Source organism: Arachis hypogaea, chromosome 10, assembly GCF_003086295.3.
Source record: "Arachis hypogaea cultivar Tifrunner chromosome 10, arahy.Tifrunner.gnm2.J5K5, whole genome shotgun sequence".
Taxonomy (NCBI): Eukaryota; Viridiplantae; Streptophyta; class Magnoliopsida; order Fabales; family Fabaceae; genus Arachis; species Arachis hypogaea.
In genome coordinates, this window is record NC_092045.1 from 107,502,618 (window position 1) to 107,522,871 (window position 20,254).

Here is a 20,254-nt window from a genome sequence, read left to right on the forward strand (position 1 = left end):
TAATATAATTTTTCAAATCCTCCAAAACTTCTTTTATTTCTACACTTTCTGTTGTTTCTAAATATCTTTTTAATTTTTCAACTTCATTTTCCATTTTTTCTTTCAACAGCTTTAATTCTTTTAAATCATAATATGGTGTTCCAGGCATTTATAAATTTTTTAAGTTTAACTCCAACTTGTTTATATTTGTTCTTATTTCTATCCTTTTTATTATAAGGTCATTAATTTCGAACTGAAGATTATTTAATTCCCTTTTATACTCCTTTATTTTACTTTTTAATTTTTTCGCTCTTTTTCTTTTTATTTTTTTTTCTGGTCTTTCAATCTTTGTATACTTCATTATTTATCTTAGAATTTCTGCAAATTCTATCATCGATTCATCACTATTTTCTAGAGATTCTATTAATTTTTCTAACTCTTCAGCTTCTCCTTTCAATTTGTCATAGATTATTTTTAGAGCTTTAAATGCTCTTTGATTTATTTCAGAAAACTGTAAATAATTCAACCGATTTTCTCTTTCAAAGAGCTCTTGTTTCTTATCTTGATAGGTTACATATATTTTCTCTTTATTTATTGTCATAACTTAGTGTTTAGGGTTTAATTTTTCGACCTTTTTTGTTAATTCTTTTATTTCAGAATTTTCTTCTTTAATCTTTAACTTAGATAAACTTAAAGGGCTATTAATTTTGGATTCTCTTATTTGGAAATTCGATGAAACTAATTTTTCTGATGGTTCTTTTAGTAAAAGAACTGGGTTTTCAATAGCTTTATATTTTGGTATTTCTGTTTTTACAATTTTCTGAAATAATTCATCGACATAAATTCTTTCTCTGTTTTTAAATATTATACTATGATGGCTATTTGTTAAAGCATAATTTATTGCATATGTAATTGAAAATGGTTCATCGTCTTGTTCCATTAGATTCTTTCTGTGAAATTTATAAGCCAAACTTATAGATCTTCCAAGATTTTCAGTTGATAAAGGTATAGCATATCCAAGATGGGCATTGAATTTAACATTTACGTTTGCCAAGTTTCCATGAACAATTCCAATTATTTGATCTATTGGGTCATCAGTAATTCTTTTGTCACAGATTGCTAAGCTTATCGGTGAATTAATTCCTTTCATATATGTAGATTTGATTAAGACTTGTATAGTACTAATATGAATCCATCCAATTTTAGATATTTTTTGTTGATCCTTAATTTTCTCAATCTGTTTACTCAATTCTTCATCATTTATCAAAGCTATTTCAAGTTCTCCATTAGCAGATTTTATCTTTATAGGGGGTTCAAGTTGAATTTTTCCATAGTATATTATATTTTTTCTATTAAAGACTTCTTTTAAAAGATTTTGTTTATTAAAATTTTCATTTGATTTGAGATTTAATTCTGTTTTTAGGACAGCCTGTTTTTCATTATTTAATAAGGCAGATAATCTATAATAATCAGATTCTTCCGTTAATTCTAAACTTTCTAAATAATTCATAACTATGAGATTAAGATAAAGGCGTACCTTTCTGGAGAAAAACTTCCTTTATTTAGAATATTTTACATAAGATGTTTTTATCTCCAGAGGGGAGATTGTAGATACTAACTCCAGAGGGAAGTTTAGAATTGGTTTTTCCTAAGGGAATTCTTCTTCAAACTATAGAATCGCCTCGGCCGCTTCCTCCTTGCTCTCCTAGCATATGAGTACTCTTGGCCTTCTGCTTTCTATTGTTTGATGCCTTTTACAATTGCCTAAGCAACCTATTTATAATGGTTGGGTCTGATAGACAATTTCCATCCTTACCCTTCTTATGACGTCATTGCTTACGTCATTGTTTATTATCTTGCACCAGCTACATTGTTGGTGCTCTATGATCTAAGCGCTTACGTCACTATGCAATAATGTTGAGAGATGCTTCAGATGTGCTATCCTCCTCTTTCATTATGTGACCTTCAGATGCGTTGTCTTCTTCCTTTATCATGTGGGTTGATTCCGTTTCATTATTGCTTTCTTCAGATAACTCTGAGACACATAGCTGGCACTTGTGGTCTTCTCTGTCTTTTATCAAATAGCAGAGATTCCTCTTTATCCCTTCGGGGAGCTTTTCTAAGAGTCCAGATAAGTTGTAGAATGCTGATTCAAAGTCTACTAAGAGTCTCATATCTCTTTCTTCAATTTCATTTCTTTTACTGGACACAAGCAAAGTATTTCTGCTTTTATAATTGATTCTTGTGTGAGATTCTCTTGTTATATTTTGAGTTCTTTCGAAGACCCTTGCTAGTGTGCTGGCTAGTCTTCCTTCATGACTGTAGATTGTTAAATCTTGAACTTGATCAATTGGTTGAAAATTTTTTGGGAAGACGGACATGAAGATTACTTGATGTGCTGGAACCAAGCATTCTTCTTCTTCATTAAAAATAGGTTGACTATTCGTAAATTTTAGGGATATATCCCTTGGATTTACGTTGTCAATAATATTTTTAAATCTCTTTACTGCATCAACGAATCCTGCAGGAAACTCACTAATAATTTTTAAATCATTAAAAATTAAAATTGTATCAATTAATCCATACTGGAAAAACTGATAGGTGTCAGATGGGGAAGCATCTGGAAATATAACCAGCTTTGTTAGCTGTTCTTTGGCAATAGGATAATATCCCAAGATTGCCCTTTTTTCTTCAGTCCAATTTAGGACTATGTTAAGGGTTTCTCTGAGATTTGATCTACAGACCCTTTTCTTTTCCTTGATTTCAGCCCTTGTAGGAATGTTTCTTATTATCCCTGTTCTCTGGGTTTGAATTGGAGCTTTATCTGCTCTTTTTAGGGTTTGCTCTGGATGAAGAGTTTCATATTCCCTGAAGGATTCTTTTACTTCTTCCAGTGTTAAAAACCCTCCTTTATGAATTTTCCTTGATTGATGTGTAAATGGTGCTGCTTTTTCCCAGGCATCATATACTCATTTCATGGGGCCATTATAAATTACATAATATTTTTTATCTTGGGTGGATTTTTTGATAATTTCAGCAATTGTTTTATTTTCTGGAATTGTTTTATTTTCTGGAATTTTTTCTTCACCTGATTTGTCCACCACGCTTAGCTGGCTGAACTCTGATGGTTTTGGTTATTGTGTTGATTTCATTGTTTCGATGGCCTTCTTGAGGGATTGGATCTGTATCCTTATTTGCTGACAATGCTTGCACTTTTCGAGTTCTTGTTCGTATTTTTGAATTTCTTGATCTAATGCGTTGTAGACGAACTCCATTCTCTTGTTAATGTATCTGCAATAACATTTTTGTCACCCTTAATATATTCAATTTTTATTGGATATTGTAACAAAAATAATTGCCATCTTACCAATCGTCCATGATTATAATCAACTTTTAAATTATATCGTATAAAATCTGTTAGGTAACTTGAATCTGTCCTTAATGTAAATTCCTTGGGTAGTAAATCAATTTTCCATTTCTTAAGAGATTTAATTGCTGCCAGAGTTTCCTTTTCATGAGTGGTATATCTCTGTTCTGTTGGAGTAAAAGTTCCTGAAATATACCTGCAAAGTAATTCCTTTGGGGGATATTTAGAATCTAGTGATTCTTTTTCTTGTTCCAAGCTTTTTATAACTTTCTTAGCTTTTAGACATCCTGACCAGGTTATGTCTGAGGCATCTGTTTCTACTATTAAGTAGTCATTTTCTTCTGGAATATAAAGTTCTGGAAGTTTTTCACATAATTCTTTAATTCTTTGAATTTGCATACTATTTTTTTCATCCCATTTCCATTCTTTTTTAGTACTTATTTTTGGAAATAAGCTTTTAGTATATTCTGTTATATTCTTTAAGAATCCTTGATCAGAAATATAATTTATACACCCTAAAAATCTTTGTAATTGTTTTCTATCTTCTATTTTATTAGGAAATAAATTTACTTTTTCTAGAACATTTGGTTGAAGTTTTAGCTTTCCTTGAGTGGATAAAATTAATCCAAGAAACTCTATTTCTTGTTTTGCTATTCTTGCTTTCTTTTTGCTAAGAACTAATCCTTTTTCTTTACATCTTTCTAAAACTATTAATAATTTTTGAAGATGATCTTCTTTATCCTGTTTTGTAAAAATTAGTATATCATCAATGTACACTAAAACAAATTCATTTAACTCCTTTAGATTTTCTTCCATAAATCTTTGATAAATACCTGGGGCTTGTTTTAATCTGAATGGTAATACATTCCATTCATAGAGCAACACACTTGTTGATTCTTTTGTTGGGCAAGTAAAAGCAGTTAATTTCTTTGTTTCTTCGTCTAAACGAAGTTGCCAATATCCTGATTTTGCATCAAGGGATGAAAACCAAGTTGCTCCTTTGATTTTTTCTAAAATAGAATCTTTTCTTGGAAGTTTATGAGCATCACCAATAGTTGCTTCATTCATTTTCTTATAATTTATTACCATTCTTCGTTTTCCCATTTTAATTTCATTATTGTTTTCAACGTAAAAAGCTGGAGCCGCATGAGGACTTTTACTTAATCTTATAATTTCTTTTTCCAAAAGATCTTTACATTCTAGTGAGAACTCTTCTCTATCTCTTGCGGAATAAGGAATTTTATTTGGAACATTTATCTCTTTTGTAGGATCTTTTAATTTAATGCTTACTAATTCGTTATTTGTATTTTTAATATCTAAAGGATTTTCAGCACAAATTTCATCCAAAAGTTCTTCTATCTTTATTTCAAGATTATTTTTTGGAATATTTATCTGAAAGTATAGATTTAAATAACATGTTTCTAATATAGAAAATATTTTAAATTTTAAGATCTTATCTATAGTAGTAGTTGGTATTTTTATACGTTTTAATTTTTGATTTATTGAAGAATCGTGTGGAGCTTTTAAAACTATATATGTTAATTCTTGAATGAATGGATGATATAGCTTTAAAAAGTTATTTCCTATGATAAAATCCATTCCAGAATCTAACATATATATAGATGGAACAATGAACCTATAATTTTGAATAAAAATTTCAACCATCTCTGCTTTTTGGTCAATTTTATGTATTGATTTGTCAGCTATTCTAACTCTTAATGATTTCTTTAATTTTTTCCAATCAAGTTTTATATTTGAACTAGCAAAGCATTGTGTTGCTCCAAAATCTATGAAAGCATTTATAAACTTTTCTGTTATTTTTATAGTAATAAATGTAGCATTATTACTCAGTCTCTGAGTCTGTTTCTGAGACATATTCAAAAATATAGTCTAAGTTATCATCAGATTCTTCTAATGGTTCCATGAAACAAGACTTAGCAATTTCTATTTGTTTAGTAAGATCCTTTTTATCTTTCTTTTTTGGGCATTCATTTGCGTAGTGTCCTTCTTCTTGGCAATACCAACATTTACAATTTTCTTTTTTATTCGGGCAATAGTTATTTCTTTGTCTTTTGTTTTTATTGTTATTTTCTTTCCTAAAATATCTCTTTTTTCTCCAGTTTGGATAGTATTTTCTTCTTCTAAATTGATATTTTCTTTTTCTTTGAAAATTTTTATTAAGATCATATTTTTGAGGTATTTATTCATTATCCTAACAACAAATTCTAATTATATTTGCAAATCTTTTTTGAGTTGCTTCTTGCATACAACGTTCTTTTATTTCCTCTCTTATTACAGAGGTTGCTCCACCAAAATTATTTTCAATTGTTCCTCTATTTATTTCTCTTATAAATCTTCCCATTATAAATTCATTAGCAGGATATGGAAGTTTTGTTATATACATACTGAGATAATGATTTTTGTCTTCTTCTTTTAATTTGTAATAATGTATTCTATATTCACATATATAAGACTCCACATTACATAAATCATATATCTGAATATTAGCTAAATGGTTTTTTGCTTCTTGATATTCTTTATTATAGACTTCTTGTTTATGATCTATAATATTTTTTCCAAAAAATTCTTTATATAGAATCATCATTATATATAATATCTTATCATAAGCTATTGTTTTTGTTTCTAATTCTTCTATTATTTGGTTTTCTATTGATGTCATATAATCTCTTATAGTTCCTTTAGTATGAAATCCTATGTAATTCCAAATGTCTCTTCCAGACAATTCACTAAGTTTTGGATTAGTAAAGGCTTCTAATAAGAAGGAATTCAACCAGTTTTCAAAAATTTCTTTTTCGTTCTTTTTACAGTCTAAATCGAGCATTCTTTCTCCTTCCATTTTCTGGATTTTAGGAACGTATTTTGATGGTATTTTTGTATATTTTGAATCTTTATTTATAAATTCTTTTTTAAAAGCATAATTATCAAAACCTGTTTCCCATTTAAATTGAGATTGATTATCCTTAGATGTTCCAGCTTCATTTTTTACTTGTATTGGAATTGCTGGTTCTTCGTCACTTGAATAATCTAGAATATGTTCTTCATTTTTTATATTTTCAGTATTTACTAATTCTTCTTCTATTTGAAAGTCATGTTCCATAATATTATTTTCTTGAGCCATTTTTAATTGTTTAAAAAGCATTGTGACTTCTTCTAATTTTTCTTCAATATTCATAATTTCAATGGTGATTTTACATTTAAGTCTGTTATGTTGATTATATTTTGAATTTTTTCTTCTTTGGGATTCTCTTTTTCCTTATTTCTTTGAAATTTTATAGATACTAATATTTCTTCAAGCATATCTACTATAGAATTTAATTGTGGGTTAAAAGTATGATGAAGATGTGGGGAATCATTTCCATGGTAGCATTTTTTAGAAATTCCATGTGAAAAATAGGTTTTTTCAAGTTTTTGAAGTCCTTCAATAAAACTTATAGTAAAATAAAGATTTTGAGAAAAATCATTTTGTATTGATTTTAAGAATTCAGTGTCATTACAATTAACATTGGTTAAAATCATTAATTTTTGATTTATTAGTTTTGATAATTTAATTATTTCTTTTCTTAAATCTTCTAATTTACTTTTTTCCATTAGGTGACGCTTTTCTTTGTGAAGAGTTACGGTTTTAAGTTAAAAGTGTGGTTTTAGAATGTGTGGTTTAGATTTTGCCACGTAACCACATCTTTAAAACAACATCTTTACCATATATTTCTCCTTACATTGGTGAATTTCGTAGAAACTTGAATAGTAAATTCGTGGATCACGAATTCCGGTGTATTATTACATTAAAAGAACTGTTATTAATAAGAACGAAAAAAAAAATTGGTGAAGACTTGAATTGGATAAAAAGCGAAGATTTTTATTAAATTTATAAGAAACATGAGCATTTTGATAAAAAAAAATTGGAAAATATTTTTACTAAAAAAAGTAATCTTTACTTTTCACAAAATATCATTTTCCACCGTAACATTATCCAAAAATATATTTCAGTGACGTAAATGCAATTTTACTATTAGAATTATATCTTTCTTACTCTTTAGCATTTTGAAAATACCATCCCAAAGAATATATGTTCAAACATCATGTCTCATTAAAAACCTTTGCTAAAGACAAAATAATCCATTATAAGAAAAACTAATTTAAATTTATTCGGTAACTTGTTGGATCCAGTGTTTGTCACTACGGTGAAAAGATTGCATCCCGTTTACTTAATTTGCAGGTACATAAAATTTAAGGGTATCATCAGTACCGTTACCTTGTTAATAACTTCTTAAAATTTTATAACTTTTATATATTATTAAGTCGATTGAATATTTTCAATATCAATATTCATATACAAAATTACAAATAAGTTTACCTAAAATTTTTTGCATGTTTCGTTCAAAATTTACAATTTTACAATCTATATGAATAAAACGAAAAAGGGCATAGATAATATAGTTTTATTTAGCTGGTTTCAAAATTTATCGAACCAATGACATAAAACAAAAGTTGCTTTGTTTTTGTAACAACATTTGCTTCCCTATGTTATGAGCAGATGCGAATATGCATTGATTCTTAGGTGGTTTCAACAACAGACAACTTCGGATATGGCCATATTTGCCTTTGGTTTCATCTATGTGACAACAATAGCATGCAAATATTTATTAACATAAGTACATTGGAAGTAGGGATGACAATGGGTATCTATGGGGGCAGGGACTCTCTTCTGTTTCCGTTTCAGTTTAGAAAATTGTCTCGTTTTTTTTCTATTTTCGTTATTGGTCTCCATTTATTTTTCTCCGCAGAAGAAGTATCCGTAGATATTAAATTTTAAAAATAAAAAAATCACCATAAAATTTCATACGATTCAACTAAAATATATTAAATTAAAAGCAATCCAAACACATTCAACATAATAACATAAATTCAAAATTTCCCACATTCAAATTTAAATAAAACAAAATAGAAAAATTTCCAACATAATATCATAACAAATCTTGATTGACGATCATAACTGGGTAATAGTACTCTCTCTTATAATAATACAAATTTAAATAATTAGTTGGTGCAAATTTAGAGATTATTCACATCATTAATTTGTTTCTAAATAAAAAAATTAAATATATAAAAATTTTAGAGTTTTACGTTAATTATATATATATATATATATATATATATATATATATATATATATATATATATATATATATATATATTTAATATTAGTATTTCATACCAATGGAGATTTAGCAGATACCATGGGGTGGGTACCTCAATCCCCACCGCTGCTCCTGTGGGAATTTTACGGGTCCCATTTTAGTCCTGTTACGGATTTGGGTTTTTTGCCATCTCTAACTGAAAGCAACAAAAACCACCGTTAGTTAGTTAGAATCTTGATTTAATTATTAAAATATTTTGATATTATAATTTTGAATAAGTAAATCGATTCTAAAAAATTCTACTAAGTAGAACAATTTCACGATTTCATGTTTTATGTGTTTAATTTATTGTTATGATTTTACATAAACTCCTGATTTTCGCTACCTCATCCGTGGATGTAATTTAGTGGTTCATTACCTAGTTTCTTAACCAAGAATTCGGAAATTCGAACGACATCTTGGACATAAAAACACATCTTTATTGTGTCCTTACAAAACTAAATCTTATTAGCATTTTGGAGCATAATTCTATACAGTTGTCAGATATGTCCAAATTATTGATTTAGGAGAATAATTTCATTAATTGATAATAATATTTTAACTTTTGTGTAGATGTGCTATCTAAGTTTTAAAATGAGGTACTTAATCTAAACTACATGAAGAGAAATCATTATGAATAATAAATTGAAATTAGTGTTGATGCACCGAGACTAACAATGCATCAAAAATAAATTCCAATGAATTCATAAAATATTTACAAAATAAGAAATAACAATTAAAGAAGCTATGCTTTGCCCCTTCAGTGTAGTTTATATTTTTAAGCCACAAAATTGATCCCTAAATATCAATGTCTTACTATTAACGGAATAAAGAATCAGAATAAAAGGGGGCAATCACTGCATGATATACAAAAATGAAGGCAAATTTTCTTGGGACCCAACTTGAGGCCTATGAATATGATGTTTTATTAGCAAGTGAAAGTGCCAGAAAGCGTCAATGGTTCATCACAAGCAAATATGCAATGACAGCTACACCTGATAAGCACAATTGAAATAAATGCTCGGGTAGTTGTGGAAAAACAACCAGATACAGATCTCGCAGGTCAAAACCTCAAATATTGAGCATCAATCCTCAGTTTAACAAAAGAGGGCTTGCAAAAGCTACCATTTGGTTCATAGAAATAATCTAGTACTTATTTATACACGTTGAATTGCTCAACTGCAATCAAAATACCATGGACCCTTCTTCCAAGAGAAACAACCACAAGAAAATGATTCAGTCTGACAAACAAACTAATTGCTTCCTAAAATGTCTATCTTGCCATGATGGCTCAAAATCCCTTAGGGTTTGAGAGCCAAACCCAAACCAATCTTGGCACTCTCCTCGAAAGACTTGGTGTCAACCTCCCCGGAAATGGTGAAGAATGATTTGGGACGCCACTCATGCTGGATAAGGGCATGTGCCTTGCCGGAGTTGTTGATCCGAGCCTTCACTGTGGTCAAGGGGTCTAGTGCATGCTGGCTGCCAAGTGTGAGGGTGTTCTTATTGGTTGAGAAACTGTGAGTCACCTCGGCACCAAACGCAGTGTTTTTCAAGGGGTTGACTATATGGTAGTATGATGCATTCAGGGAATCGCCTTTGTCAGTCCTGCATACAAGAAATCATAATACCACTGCATATCAGTACATACAATAAATCAGTTCAAACATCCATAAATAGGAAAGTACTATAATAAAGCCTTGTTCCACAGGAAGCCATTGAAATACAAAAACATACAAGTCCGAACAATGGGGATGGGAGATGCTAAAGCAGGGACCATGATTGAGCCCACAATGTTAAATAATCAGCTGTGAATTAAGTTACAAGAGTATTTTTCTAAAAAATAATGTGAAAAAAAGCAAGCTAAGAACAACTTGTATTAAAGACTAGCTTCAAAACTCCCAAGCACTTAGATGAAGAGGCTAACTGTAGGGGGTTGGGACGAAACGAACAAGAACATGGATAATGAAGAAACAATCACTCACATAGTCAAAGAGGCAACCAAGTCAGCTTTGGTGAAGTTCACTCCAGCATTGTATTTTGTGAACTCCCCAATTTTGGTGTCGTAAGAGAGCTCAGAACCAATTGCAAGTACGTCACTCCCGAGAACACCAGAGAAGTTAACAATTGGATTTGCAGTGAGCCCAACACTGGTGCTTATTCCAGCATAGTCATGCACATACTGAACTTCCACCTGTCACCAACACAGACAAAACTCAACTTATTGCCAATGAAAGATATAGTTCAAGGTTTAGTATAGTTTCAATGAGTTCATTTCTTAAATTTTATAATCCACTCTTGTCTATGGAGATGTAAGGTTTACACTGCAAATGAATGTCTTACCTTTCCAGACCTTTGATCAGGAACTCTGAAGCTAAAGATGGTTTTGAGACCAGGAGCAGGCTCATTAACAGTGATGGTTGTGAAGAGCTGAAATGCAAAAGCATGATTAACATTAGTAAAGCATACATAACAGGCAAGTCCTGAACTGGGTTTCAAGAAAATTGACTATAGCAGCTACGAGCACACTATAATTAAAGTTTATATTGCCCAATATCAACCTCCCGAAAAGTGCATTAATATTGTCCAAACAGGGCACCCAATTAAAATACAGTGTCAAGATGGAAAACATAACCCAATAGGATAAATAATACCCCTTGAATACCCTTGTGTATTTCATTGCCCCAGTGCTTGTACTTGAATCAAATTTTAACAATAGAGTATTTGACATACTTGCTACAGGAAAATTTCAATAGTTATGTAGACAGAAACATAGTATATTATATGGCTGTCAGAGTTGACTCGAGCCATCTCAGATCATGGAAACTGAAATCAAAATCAGACTATCAGTGGGAGGAAAATAAAAGTATTTTTCATTTAAAAATGATATTCAATGGAATGCAAAGAATTCACTTCAACAACAGCCTGTGAGTAACCAAAGCCCTCGAATTACAATTTAAAATGACCTACATTCAATTATTTGTTTAGTAAAACTGAATATTGGTGTCAGCAAATTGGATAGTTAGTTGCAACATTGTATGGCCCTTTAAGCATGAATCACTAACTAAATGTTAATGGGTTCATTAGACTGTGTAGACGTTGATTCACTAAACAAATCAGAAACCAGACAATAGAGAGAATAAAGTAAAGAAAAGAAAAGAATAGAACATCCAAACAAGAGAACTCTGCGCTTACATTAGAATCGGTGTCAACTTTGATGTCAGTGGTGACATTCTTGTTCTTCAACTGAGTGTTAACATCAGCCATAAATAGTCCATCTCTCTTGATCCCTGTTGATGTTATAGCCTGCAGCAAGAGAAGAGTACCAAATAATAAGGTTCCATTTTCATTCCAAGTAACCAAAACTATCCTCCAATTAAGTCACCCCCACACATTACATTACATTTCATTTCAACGGTAACCCACAACACCACATCTTTACTATCACAATAATGCATCTGAAAACAATACAAACCACAGAACAATACCCTAACGAAGAGAGAAATACCTAAACTATACACAACCATGTTCAATATAACAGTCATTTCACCTACTTCATTACAACTCGAGCATCATACAGACCAATATGGAAGAAAATGAATCCAGCTCAATCAAATTGAAAATGAAGTCAACTAAATAAATAAATAAATAAAAACACTCACAACTCCAGTGGGTGAGTAGGTGGTGACGGTGAACTTCTGATCACTGTGATAATCCTTGAACAGCAGATCTACATAAAACAAAAGACAAAGCAAAAAAAAAAGAAAAAAACGAATTAAAATCAGTAAATCAGACACTGAAAAATTCCATAAAAAAAACGATTAGCTTGTTAGAAATAGAAAGAGTGAAGGTACCTCTGGCTTTCTTTCCAATGTCAGAGTAGAGACCTGGACCCTTACCCATGGCTGCTGCTGCTGCTGCTTCTTCACAGATCTCAAATTGGGAAACGGAAAGTGGAAAGAGGAATCGAATAACAAGAGTGGGCTAACGGTGGAAATGGAAACCCTCCGCGGAAATTTATATATATATGATAATTAAATAAGATAATTCCCCCAGCCAAAACCCTAATTTCAGGGTTTTTTCTTTTCTTGTGTTTTTTACAAAACTATCGGACTTTTTTTATCTCAATATAATTAAATCTTTCACTGAATTTAATGATAAATAAGTCTTAATTTTATATTTTTTTATATAGTTTTTTTTTGGGTTGCATAAGGATTTATATATCTCTCATATAAAGTTTTAGACACTTATTTATAATTTATAATTATATTTTTTAAAAATGAAAATATTTTTAGACACTTTTTTTCCGAAGGTTTTAATTTTTAAAGCATAATGTAACGGTGGGATTTTGAAAGGAGGGTTCGCTTTGGATAATTGTGACCGTCGGATGTGCTTTAACTAATTTGGGTTTGATTTTAAAATTAAAAGTGATTATTGATTATATTCAAAAATTATTTTTAATATAGAAGTAAATATGATGTTTTGGTTGAATATTGATATTTAAAGTATATCAGAAATTATTACAGTCCTCACGTGTTTCAATATGTCTCTCTGTGTATTGGTTAGTGTTACGGTGGGTAACCGGAGATTAATAGAATAGATGGCGTAGGTTGGCCCAATCGCCCGCGGATGGTGAACTCCGAGTTGGTTTGCACGCTGGAGCCTCCTTCCGACTTGTATACGTGGGTGAATGGGGGGTGGTACCTGCAAAGACACTCTGATGCCTAAGTTAGCAAGGATGTTAGCAAGTCTAGAGAGTATTGGGCTTAGAGATACCTGATGGGTGTCAGTGTATTTATAGTGGTGAGCCAATAACCACCGTTGGAGTAGTGTCGTATCTTTAGGGTGTTAACTGTCCCATTATCTTAGGGAGGTTAAGATATGGCTTTATGAAGCGGTTAGAGAGATTTTAAGGGCGGATACTCATTTGAATGAGTGTTTATCTGCCAGCTAATCTCATGCCCGACTTCTTTAGAGTAAGTCGTGGTTGATACCGACTTCTTATGTGAAGGTCGGTACTTAGCTAGGCTTAATCCTTTGGACTAGGCCTTTTATTTGGACCTGGGCCTTTGTTATTGGGCCAGGGTATGAACAGTGCCCCTACTTGAGCCCAAGATTTCTTTAGGGCTTGGGTTCAAGTATTTAACTCGGGTTCGTAGCCGACTTTCTTGGAGAAAATACGGATTTTTTAAACCGACGTGATTTTCGCGACCTTTTGTTTCTGACAGTTACGTCTATTCAAGCGTCGTGTCCGTTAGGGATGCACTTAGGGATTGATGGCTTTGGTAACGGTGCACTCTCATTAATGACTGCTTCGTTTTTACCATTATGCCCCTTAGCATGTTTATAAATACTTTCCCTCTCTTTCCTTTTTCCGTTTCTGCAATCTTTCAAACTTCTTCTTTCTTTGTTCGTGCTGTATTTACTCGTACTATATTCTCGTGCTCCGGAGACTTTTGCTTCTTCCTACCTTCATTTCCAGAAAGAGGTTAGTTTCTTTCTCCTTTTTCGCACTTTTCGTATGACTTTACTTTGTAGAGAAATAGGTTTGTAGACTTTTGCTCGGTTCCTTTTTCTCCTCTCTAGAGACCTTTGTTTTTGATTTTTCCTTTTCTTTTTTCCCTTTGTAGGTTTCCTCATTTTTCTTAGAGAAAGAAAATGGCCTCCGTAGATTGGGTTGACGTTACTGTTCTGGGGGAGGAGCCGTTGGTTGATGCGGAGTTTATTACTCATCTTCGCACCCACCACTGGCTCTGTACTTCGGATGAGGATGAGCCTAAATATGAGTTGCTTGTTCCCAGTTCAGAGGACCGAGTTTGTCATGGGAGAGCCAACGAAACGGCTCCCCATTTCTTCTTTATGTATGAGTGCATGATCACCCGTCTGAGCGTCTTTCTGCCTTTTTCCGATTTTGAGATGTCTGTTTTGCAGCATTGTCGGGTTGCCCCTACCCAGCTTCATCCCAACTCCTGGGGTTTCTTGAAAATTTACCAATTTGTTAGCTATGCTCTGGATTTCCCGACTTCTCTGAAAATCTTTTTCCATCTTTTTCATATGACCAAGCCTTTTAGTGGGCTGAATAATAAACAACAATGGGTTTCCTTCCGAGCTATACAAGGTCGGAGGATTTTTACCCTTTTTGATGAATCTTTTCATGACTTTAAGAATTTCTTTTTCAAAGTGCAAGCTGTAGAGGGTCATCACCCCTTTTTTCTGGATGATAATTCTTTTCCTCACTTTCCTTTATACTGGCTTGAGGCCTCTCCTTGCGAGAATATGGTCTGGATGACCTGGATGAAGTAGAGGTCGCCGTCGTGGGGTTCCTCCGAGAAGTGTGGGGGAGGGCCCCATATTTGGACACTAAAAAATTTCTCCAAGGGTCTCCGACCTTTGTCCAATCACAGCTAGGTAGTTTCTTCTGGTCTGTTAAATTTCTGACTTGTTAACTGATCATTCCGACTTGTTTGATTCTTTAGCTATTGTATTCTTTTTTCAGAAATGGCAAAGACAAATGCTCAAAAATCTTTTCAGAGGGTCCAGGAGGCTAAGGCTAAGTCTCGCGCTCGATCTGGTGGGGCCAGGGTTATCTCTCCTCCTCCTCCTCCTCGGAACGTTGGGACCCTTTCCCATCCCATGGTGATTTCCTCTTCAGCTCCCTCTCAGCCGCCCTCCTCGTCCGACCCTCTCCTGATCCCAAGAAACGCAAGACCTTAGAGTCTGGCTCTTCTGGGGAGGTTAAGGCGGATGCTCTTGCATTCGTCCGAAAGAATATCTATCCTTATGCTCGTATAGGCATGGATGATATGTCTGTTCGGGGCCACCTTACCACTATGATCGAGGAGAGCTTCAAAGCGGCGGGGGTCTGTGGCAAGCTCTTGGATATCTTTGATAGGGCTCCTCTCAGCTCTTTAGGGGCGACCTCGAGGGTCGAGGAGCTGGAAGGAAGGCTTCGTGCATATCAAGAGCATGAGGGAGAGTTGAGGAAGGAAATTGCCAAGCTAAGGGAGGAGAGAGATACCCTCCGGGAGAAAGGGAAGGCTTTGCAGGCCCAATGCAACATGGAGATGGAACTGAGGAAAACGGCACAGGCCAGCTATCAAAGCCTATTCAAGGATCTTGTGTCTGTGAAAACCGACCTGTTGAATTCTCGGAAAGCATATGAGGAGTTAGAGGACTCCATTGCCGATGGTGCCGAGGAGTCTTGGAGGATCTTCCTGGAGCAGGTCAGAGTTATTGCTCCTGACTTGGATCTTTCTCCTTTACATCCTGACAAAGTTGTCATTGATGGTGCCATCGTAGATCCTCCTGTCCCCGTAATTGTTTCTGAATCAGAGTTGAAGACTCGGGGGCAGAGGATTATTGAGTCTCCTCCTCGCTCTAAAGATGCTCCGAGTACTTCAGTTATTCCTCCGACTTCCTCTTCATCTCCTGTGGGTGCTTCTCTTCCTGGTCCCGGTGGCGCTCCTCCTGATTCTGGTGGTGGTGACCTATCTGCTTCTGCTGTGAAAAAATGATCTTTGGCTATTGATGAGCGGATAATTTGTACGCTTTTTGGCATTGTTTTTAGTATGTTTTTAGTATGATCTAGTTAGTTTTTAGTATATTTTTATTAGTTTTTAGTTAAAATTCACATTTCTGGACTTTACTATAAGTTTGTGTGTTTTTCTGTGATTTCAGTTATTTTCTGGCTGAAATTGAGGGACCTGAGCAAAAATCTGATTCAGAGACTAAAAAGGACTGCAGATGCTGTTGGATTCTGACCTCCCTGCACTCGAAGTGGATTTTCTAGAGCTACAGAAGCTCAATTGGCGCGCTCTCAACGGCGTTGGAAAGTAGACATCCTGGGCTTTCCAGTAATATATGATAGTCCATACTTTGCCCAAGATTTGATGGCCCAAATTGGCGTTCAAAGTCACCCCCAGAATTCCCAGCGTTAAACGCCGGAACTGGCACAAGGATGGGAGTTAAACGCCCAAACTGGCATAAAAGCTGGCGTTTAACTCCAAGAAGAGTCTCTACACGAAAATGCTTCAATGCTCAGCCCAAGCACACACCAAGTGGGCCCGGAAGTGGATTTTTATGTCATTTACTCATCTCTGTACATCCTAGGCTACTAGTTCTCTATATATAGGACCTTTTACTATTGTATTTTCATGATTTGATCTTTGGAATCTTCTGATCTTTGGAGTCTTTTGATCTTTAGATCTTTTGATCATTGAGAGGCTGGCCTCACGGCCATGCCTAGACCTTGTTCTTATGTATTTTCAACGGTGGAGTTTCTACACACCATAGATTAAGGTGTGGAGCTCTGCTGTACCTCGAGTATTAATGCAATTACTATTGTTCTTCTATTCAATTCCGCTTGTTCTTGTTCTAAGATACCACTTGTTCTTCAACTTGATGAATGTGATGATCCGTGACACTCATCATCATTCTCACCTATGAATGTGTGCCTGACAACCACCTCCGTTCTATCTTAGATTGGGTGGATATCTCTTGGATTCCTGATACACGACGCATGGTTGATCGCCTGACAACCGCGCGCTCGCCTGACAACCGAGCCAGCCATTCCGTGAGATCAGAGTCTTCGTGGTATAGGCTAGAACTGATGGCGGCATTCAAGAGAATCCGGAAGGTCTAACCTTGTCTGTGGTATTCTGAGTAGGATTCAATGATTGAATGACTGTGACGAGCTTCAAACTCCTGAAGGCGGGGCGTTAGTGACAGACGCAAAAGAATCACTGGATTCTATTCCGGCCTGATTGAGAACCGACAGATGGATAGCCGTGCCGTGACAGGGTGCGTTGAACATTTTCACTGAGAAGATGGGAGGTAGCCACTGACAACGGTGAAACCCTTGCATAAGCTTGCCATGGAAAGGAGTAAGAAGGATTGGATGAAGACAGTAGGAAAGCAGAGAGACGGAAGGGACCAAGCATCTTCATACGTTTATCTGAAATTCCCACCAATGAATTACATAAGTATCTCTATCTTTATCTTTATGTTTCATTCGTATATCACTCATATCCATTTGAGTTTGCCTGACTAAGATTTACAAGGTGACCATAGCTTGCTTCATACCAACAATCTCTGTGGGATCGACCCTTACTCGCGTAAGGTTTATTACTTGGACGACCCAGTACACTTGCTGGTTAGTTGTGCGAAGTTGTGTTTATGCCATGGTATTGAACACCAAGTTTTTGGATTCATTACCGGGGATTATTTGATTTGTGAAAAGTATTGATCACAATTTCGCGCACCAAGTTTTTGGTGCCGTTGCCGGGGATTGTTGAGTTTGGACAACTGACGGTTCATCTTGTTGCTTAGATTAGGTATTTTTTTTCAGAGTTCTTAAGAATGAATTCTAGTGTTTCATGATGATCTGTTGAAGTCTGGCTGGCTGTGAAGCCATGTCTAATTCTATTGGACTGAGGTTTCAACTTATCATCACAAGAGCTTGTTGATTTCTATCAATCTTGCTGTTGGAGCAGTGATCTGCTAAGGCTTGGCTGGCCATTGGCCATGTCTAGTGTTTTGGACCGAAGCTTTCTTTGAAAGCTTGGCTGGCTGTGAAGCCATGTCTAATTCCTGGACCGAAGTCTTAGACTAAACATTGCATGATTCTTGGAATTCTCATTAAGAATTTTGATACCTTTATTTTCTTTTCCACTTAATTTTCGAAAAATCCAAAAAAATTACAAAATCATATAATCCAAAAATATTTCTTGTTTGAGTCTAGTGTTTCATTTTAAGTTTGGTGTCAATTGCATGTTTCTGTTCTTCTTGCATTCATGCATGTGTCTTCATTAATCTTCAAGTTGTTCTTGATGATTTCATTGCTCTGATTTTTAAATTCTCTTGACTTGAGTGTTTATGTGTCTCATATGTATTCTCATTAGTGTCAGTAGTATACAAACTGCTAAGTTTGGTGTCTTGCATGCATTGTTATTTAGTTGCATTTTGATTTTTCCTCTTTATTAAAAAAATCCAAAAATATTTTTAATTTGTGTCTTTTCAAGTCAATAATACAGAGAATTGAAGATCCAGAACATTCAGCAGAGGAATTGCACAGAAAAAGCTGGGCGTTCAAAACGCCCAGTGAGGAAGACAGACTGGCGTTTAAACGCCAGCCAGGGTACCTGGCTGGGCGTTTAACGCCCAAAAGGGTAGAGTTTTGGGCGTTAAACGCCAGAATATGCACCATTCTGGGCGTTTAACGCCAGGATGGCACAAGAGGGAAGATTTTGTTTTCAAATCAAATTTTTTTCAAGTTTTCAAAGTTTTTCAAAATCAAATCTTTTTCAAATCATATCTTTTCAATCAAATCTCTTTCAAAATCAATTTCTTTCTATTTTTAAGGATACTTGCTATCAATTAATGATTTGATTCAACATTTCAAGTATGTTGCCTTTTCTGTTGAGAAAGGTTTAATGTTTGAATCATATCTTTTCTTGATAGCCAAGTCATTAATTTTCAAAATCAAATCTTCTCTAAAAATGTTTTTCAAATCATATCTTCTCAATCACATCTTTTTAAAACCAATCATATCTTCTTAACCACATCTTTTTCAAAATAGTTTTCAATCAAATCTTTTTGATTTCTAATTTCAAAATCTTTTTCAAAAATCACTTGATTTCTTTTCCAATCTTAGTTTTCGAAAATCAATTAGTATTTTTCAAAATGTTTTTAAATCTTTTACTTAATTTTCGAAAATGCCTTCCCCTCTTCTCACATCCTTCTATTTATGGACTAACACTATTCCTTAATGTACAATTCGAACTCCATCTTCTTTGATAAGTTCGAATTTTCTACTTCTGCCTTCTATTTTTCTTTTCCTCTGACACCTCAAAGAATTTCTATACTGTGACATAGAGGATTCCACATTTTCTTGTTTTCTTCTCTTTCTTATGAGCAGAAGCAAAGACAAAAGCATTCTTGTTGAGGCTGATCCTGAACCTGAAAGGACCTTGAAGCGAAAGCTAAGAGAAGCTAAGGCACAACTCTCTGTAGAGGACCTAACCAAATTCTTCAAAGAAGAAGGACACATGGCAGCCAAAAACAACAACAATGCCAACAATGCAAGGAAGGTGCTGGGTGACTTTACTGCACCTACTCCCGACTTCTATGGGAGAAGCATCTCTATCCCTGCCATTGGAGCAAACAACTTTGAGCTTAAGCCTCAATTAGTTTCTCTAATGCAACAGAATTGCAAGTTCCATGGACTTCCATTGGAAGATCCTCATCAGTTTTTAGCTGAATTCTTGCAAATCTGTGACACTGTCAAGACTAATGGGGTTGACCCTGAGGTCTACAGACTTATGCTATTCCCTTTTGCTGTAAGAGACAGAGCTAGGACATGGTTGGACTCACAACCTAAAGAAAGCCTGAACTCTTGGGAAAAGCTAGTCAATGCCTTCTTGGCAAAGTTCTTTCCACCTCAAAAATTGAGTAAGCTTAGAGTGGAAGTCCAAACCTTCAGACAGAAGGAAGGAGAATCCCTCTATGAAGCTTGGGAAAGATACAAATAATTAATCAGAAAGTGTCCCTCTGATATGCTTTCTGAATGGAGCATCATAGGTATTTTCTATGATGGTCTCTCTGAACTGTCCAAGATGTCTTTGGATAGCTCTGCTGGAGGATCTCTTCATCTGAAGAAGACGCCTACAGAAGCTCAAGAACTGATTGAAATGGTTTCAAATAACCAATTCAT

General features: G+C 34.3%; 1 protein-coding gene and 1 non-coding gene across 2 annotated transcripts; both read right to left on the minus strand.

The window, feature by feature from the left end:
* Nucleotides 1-9,600: 9,600 nt before the first annotated feature.
* Nucleotides 9,601-12,766, minus strand: LOC112716364 (mitochondrial outer membrane protein porin of 34 kDa). Its single transcript, XM_025768268.3, has 6 exons — nt 12,399-12,766; nt 12,207-12,274; nt 11,740-11,850; nt 10,888-10,974; nt 10,530-10,738; nt 9,601-10,152 (listed from the first exon to the last, which is right to left on the minus strand). The coding sequence occupies exons 1-6, from the start codon at nt 12,445-12,447 to the stop codon at nt 9,846-9,848; spliced, it is 831 nt and encodes a 276-aa protein (XP_025624053.1). The 5' UTR covers nt 12,448-12,766; the 3' UTR covers nt 9,601-9,845.
* A 7,228-nt stretch (nt 12,767-19,994) lies between these two features.
* Nucleotides 19,995-20,102, minus strand: LOC112719516 (small nucleolar RNA R71). Its single transcript, XR_003161815.1, has one exon. It is a non-coding gene; the product is annotated as a small nucleolar RNA R71 (small nucleolar RNA).
* Between the last annotated feature and the right edge of the window lie 152 nt (nt 20,103-20,254).

What these genes read in the sequence shown, in the direction of transcription:
- LOC112716364 (XM_025768268.3), bottom strand. Translation starts at nt 12,447, where the DNA reads ATGGGTAAGGGTCCAGGTCTCTACTCTGACATTGGAAAGAAAGCCAGA. An exon ending in CATTGGAAAGAAAGCCAGAG is followed by an intron (nt 12,275 to 12,398) that starts GTACCTTCACTC and finishes TGTTTTATGTAG; the next exon opens with ATCTGCTGTTCAAGGATTAT. An exon ending in AAGTTGACACCGATTCTAAT is followed by an intron (nt 10,975 to 11,739) that starts GTAAGCGCAGAG and finishes TTTGCATTTCAG; the next exon opens with CTCTTCACAACCATCACTGT.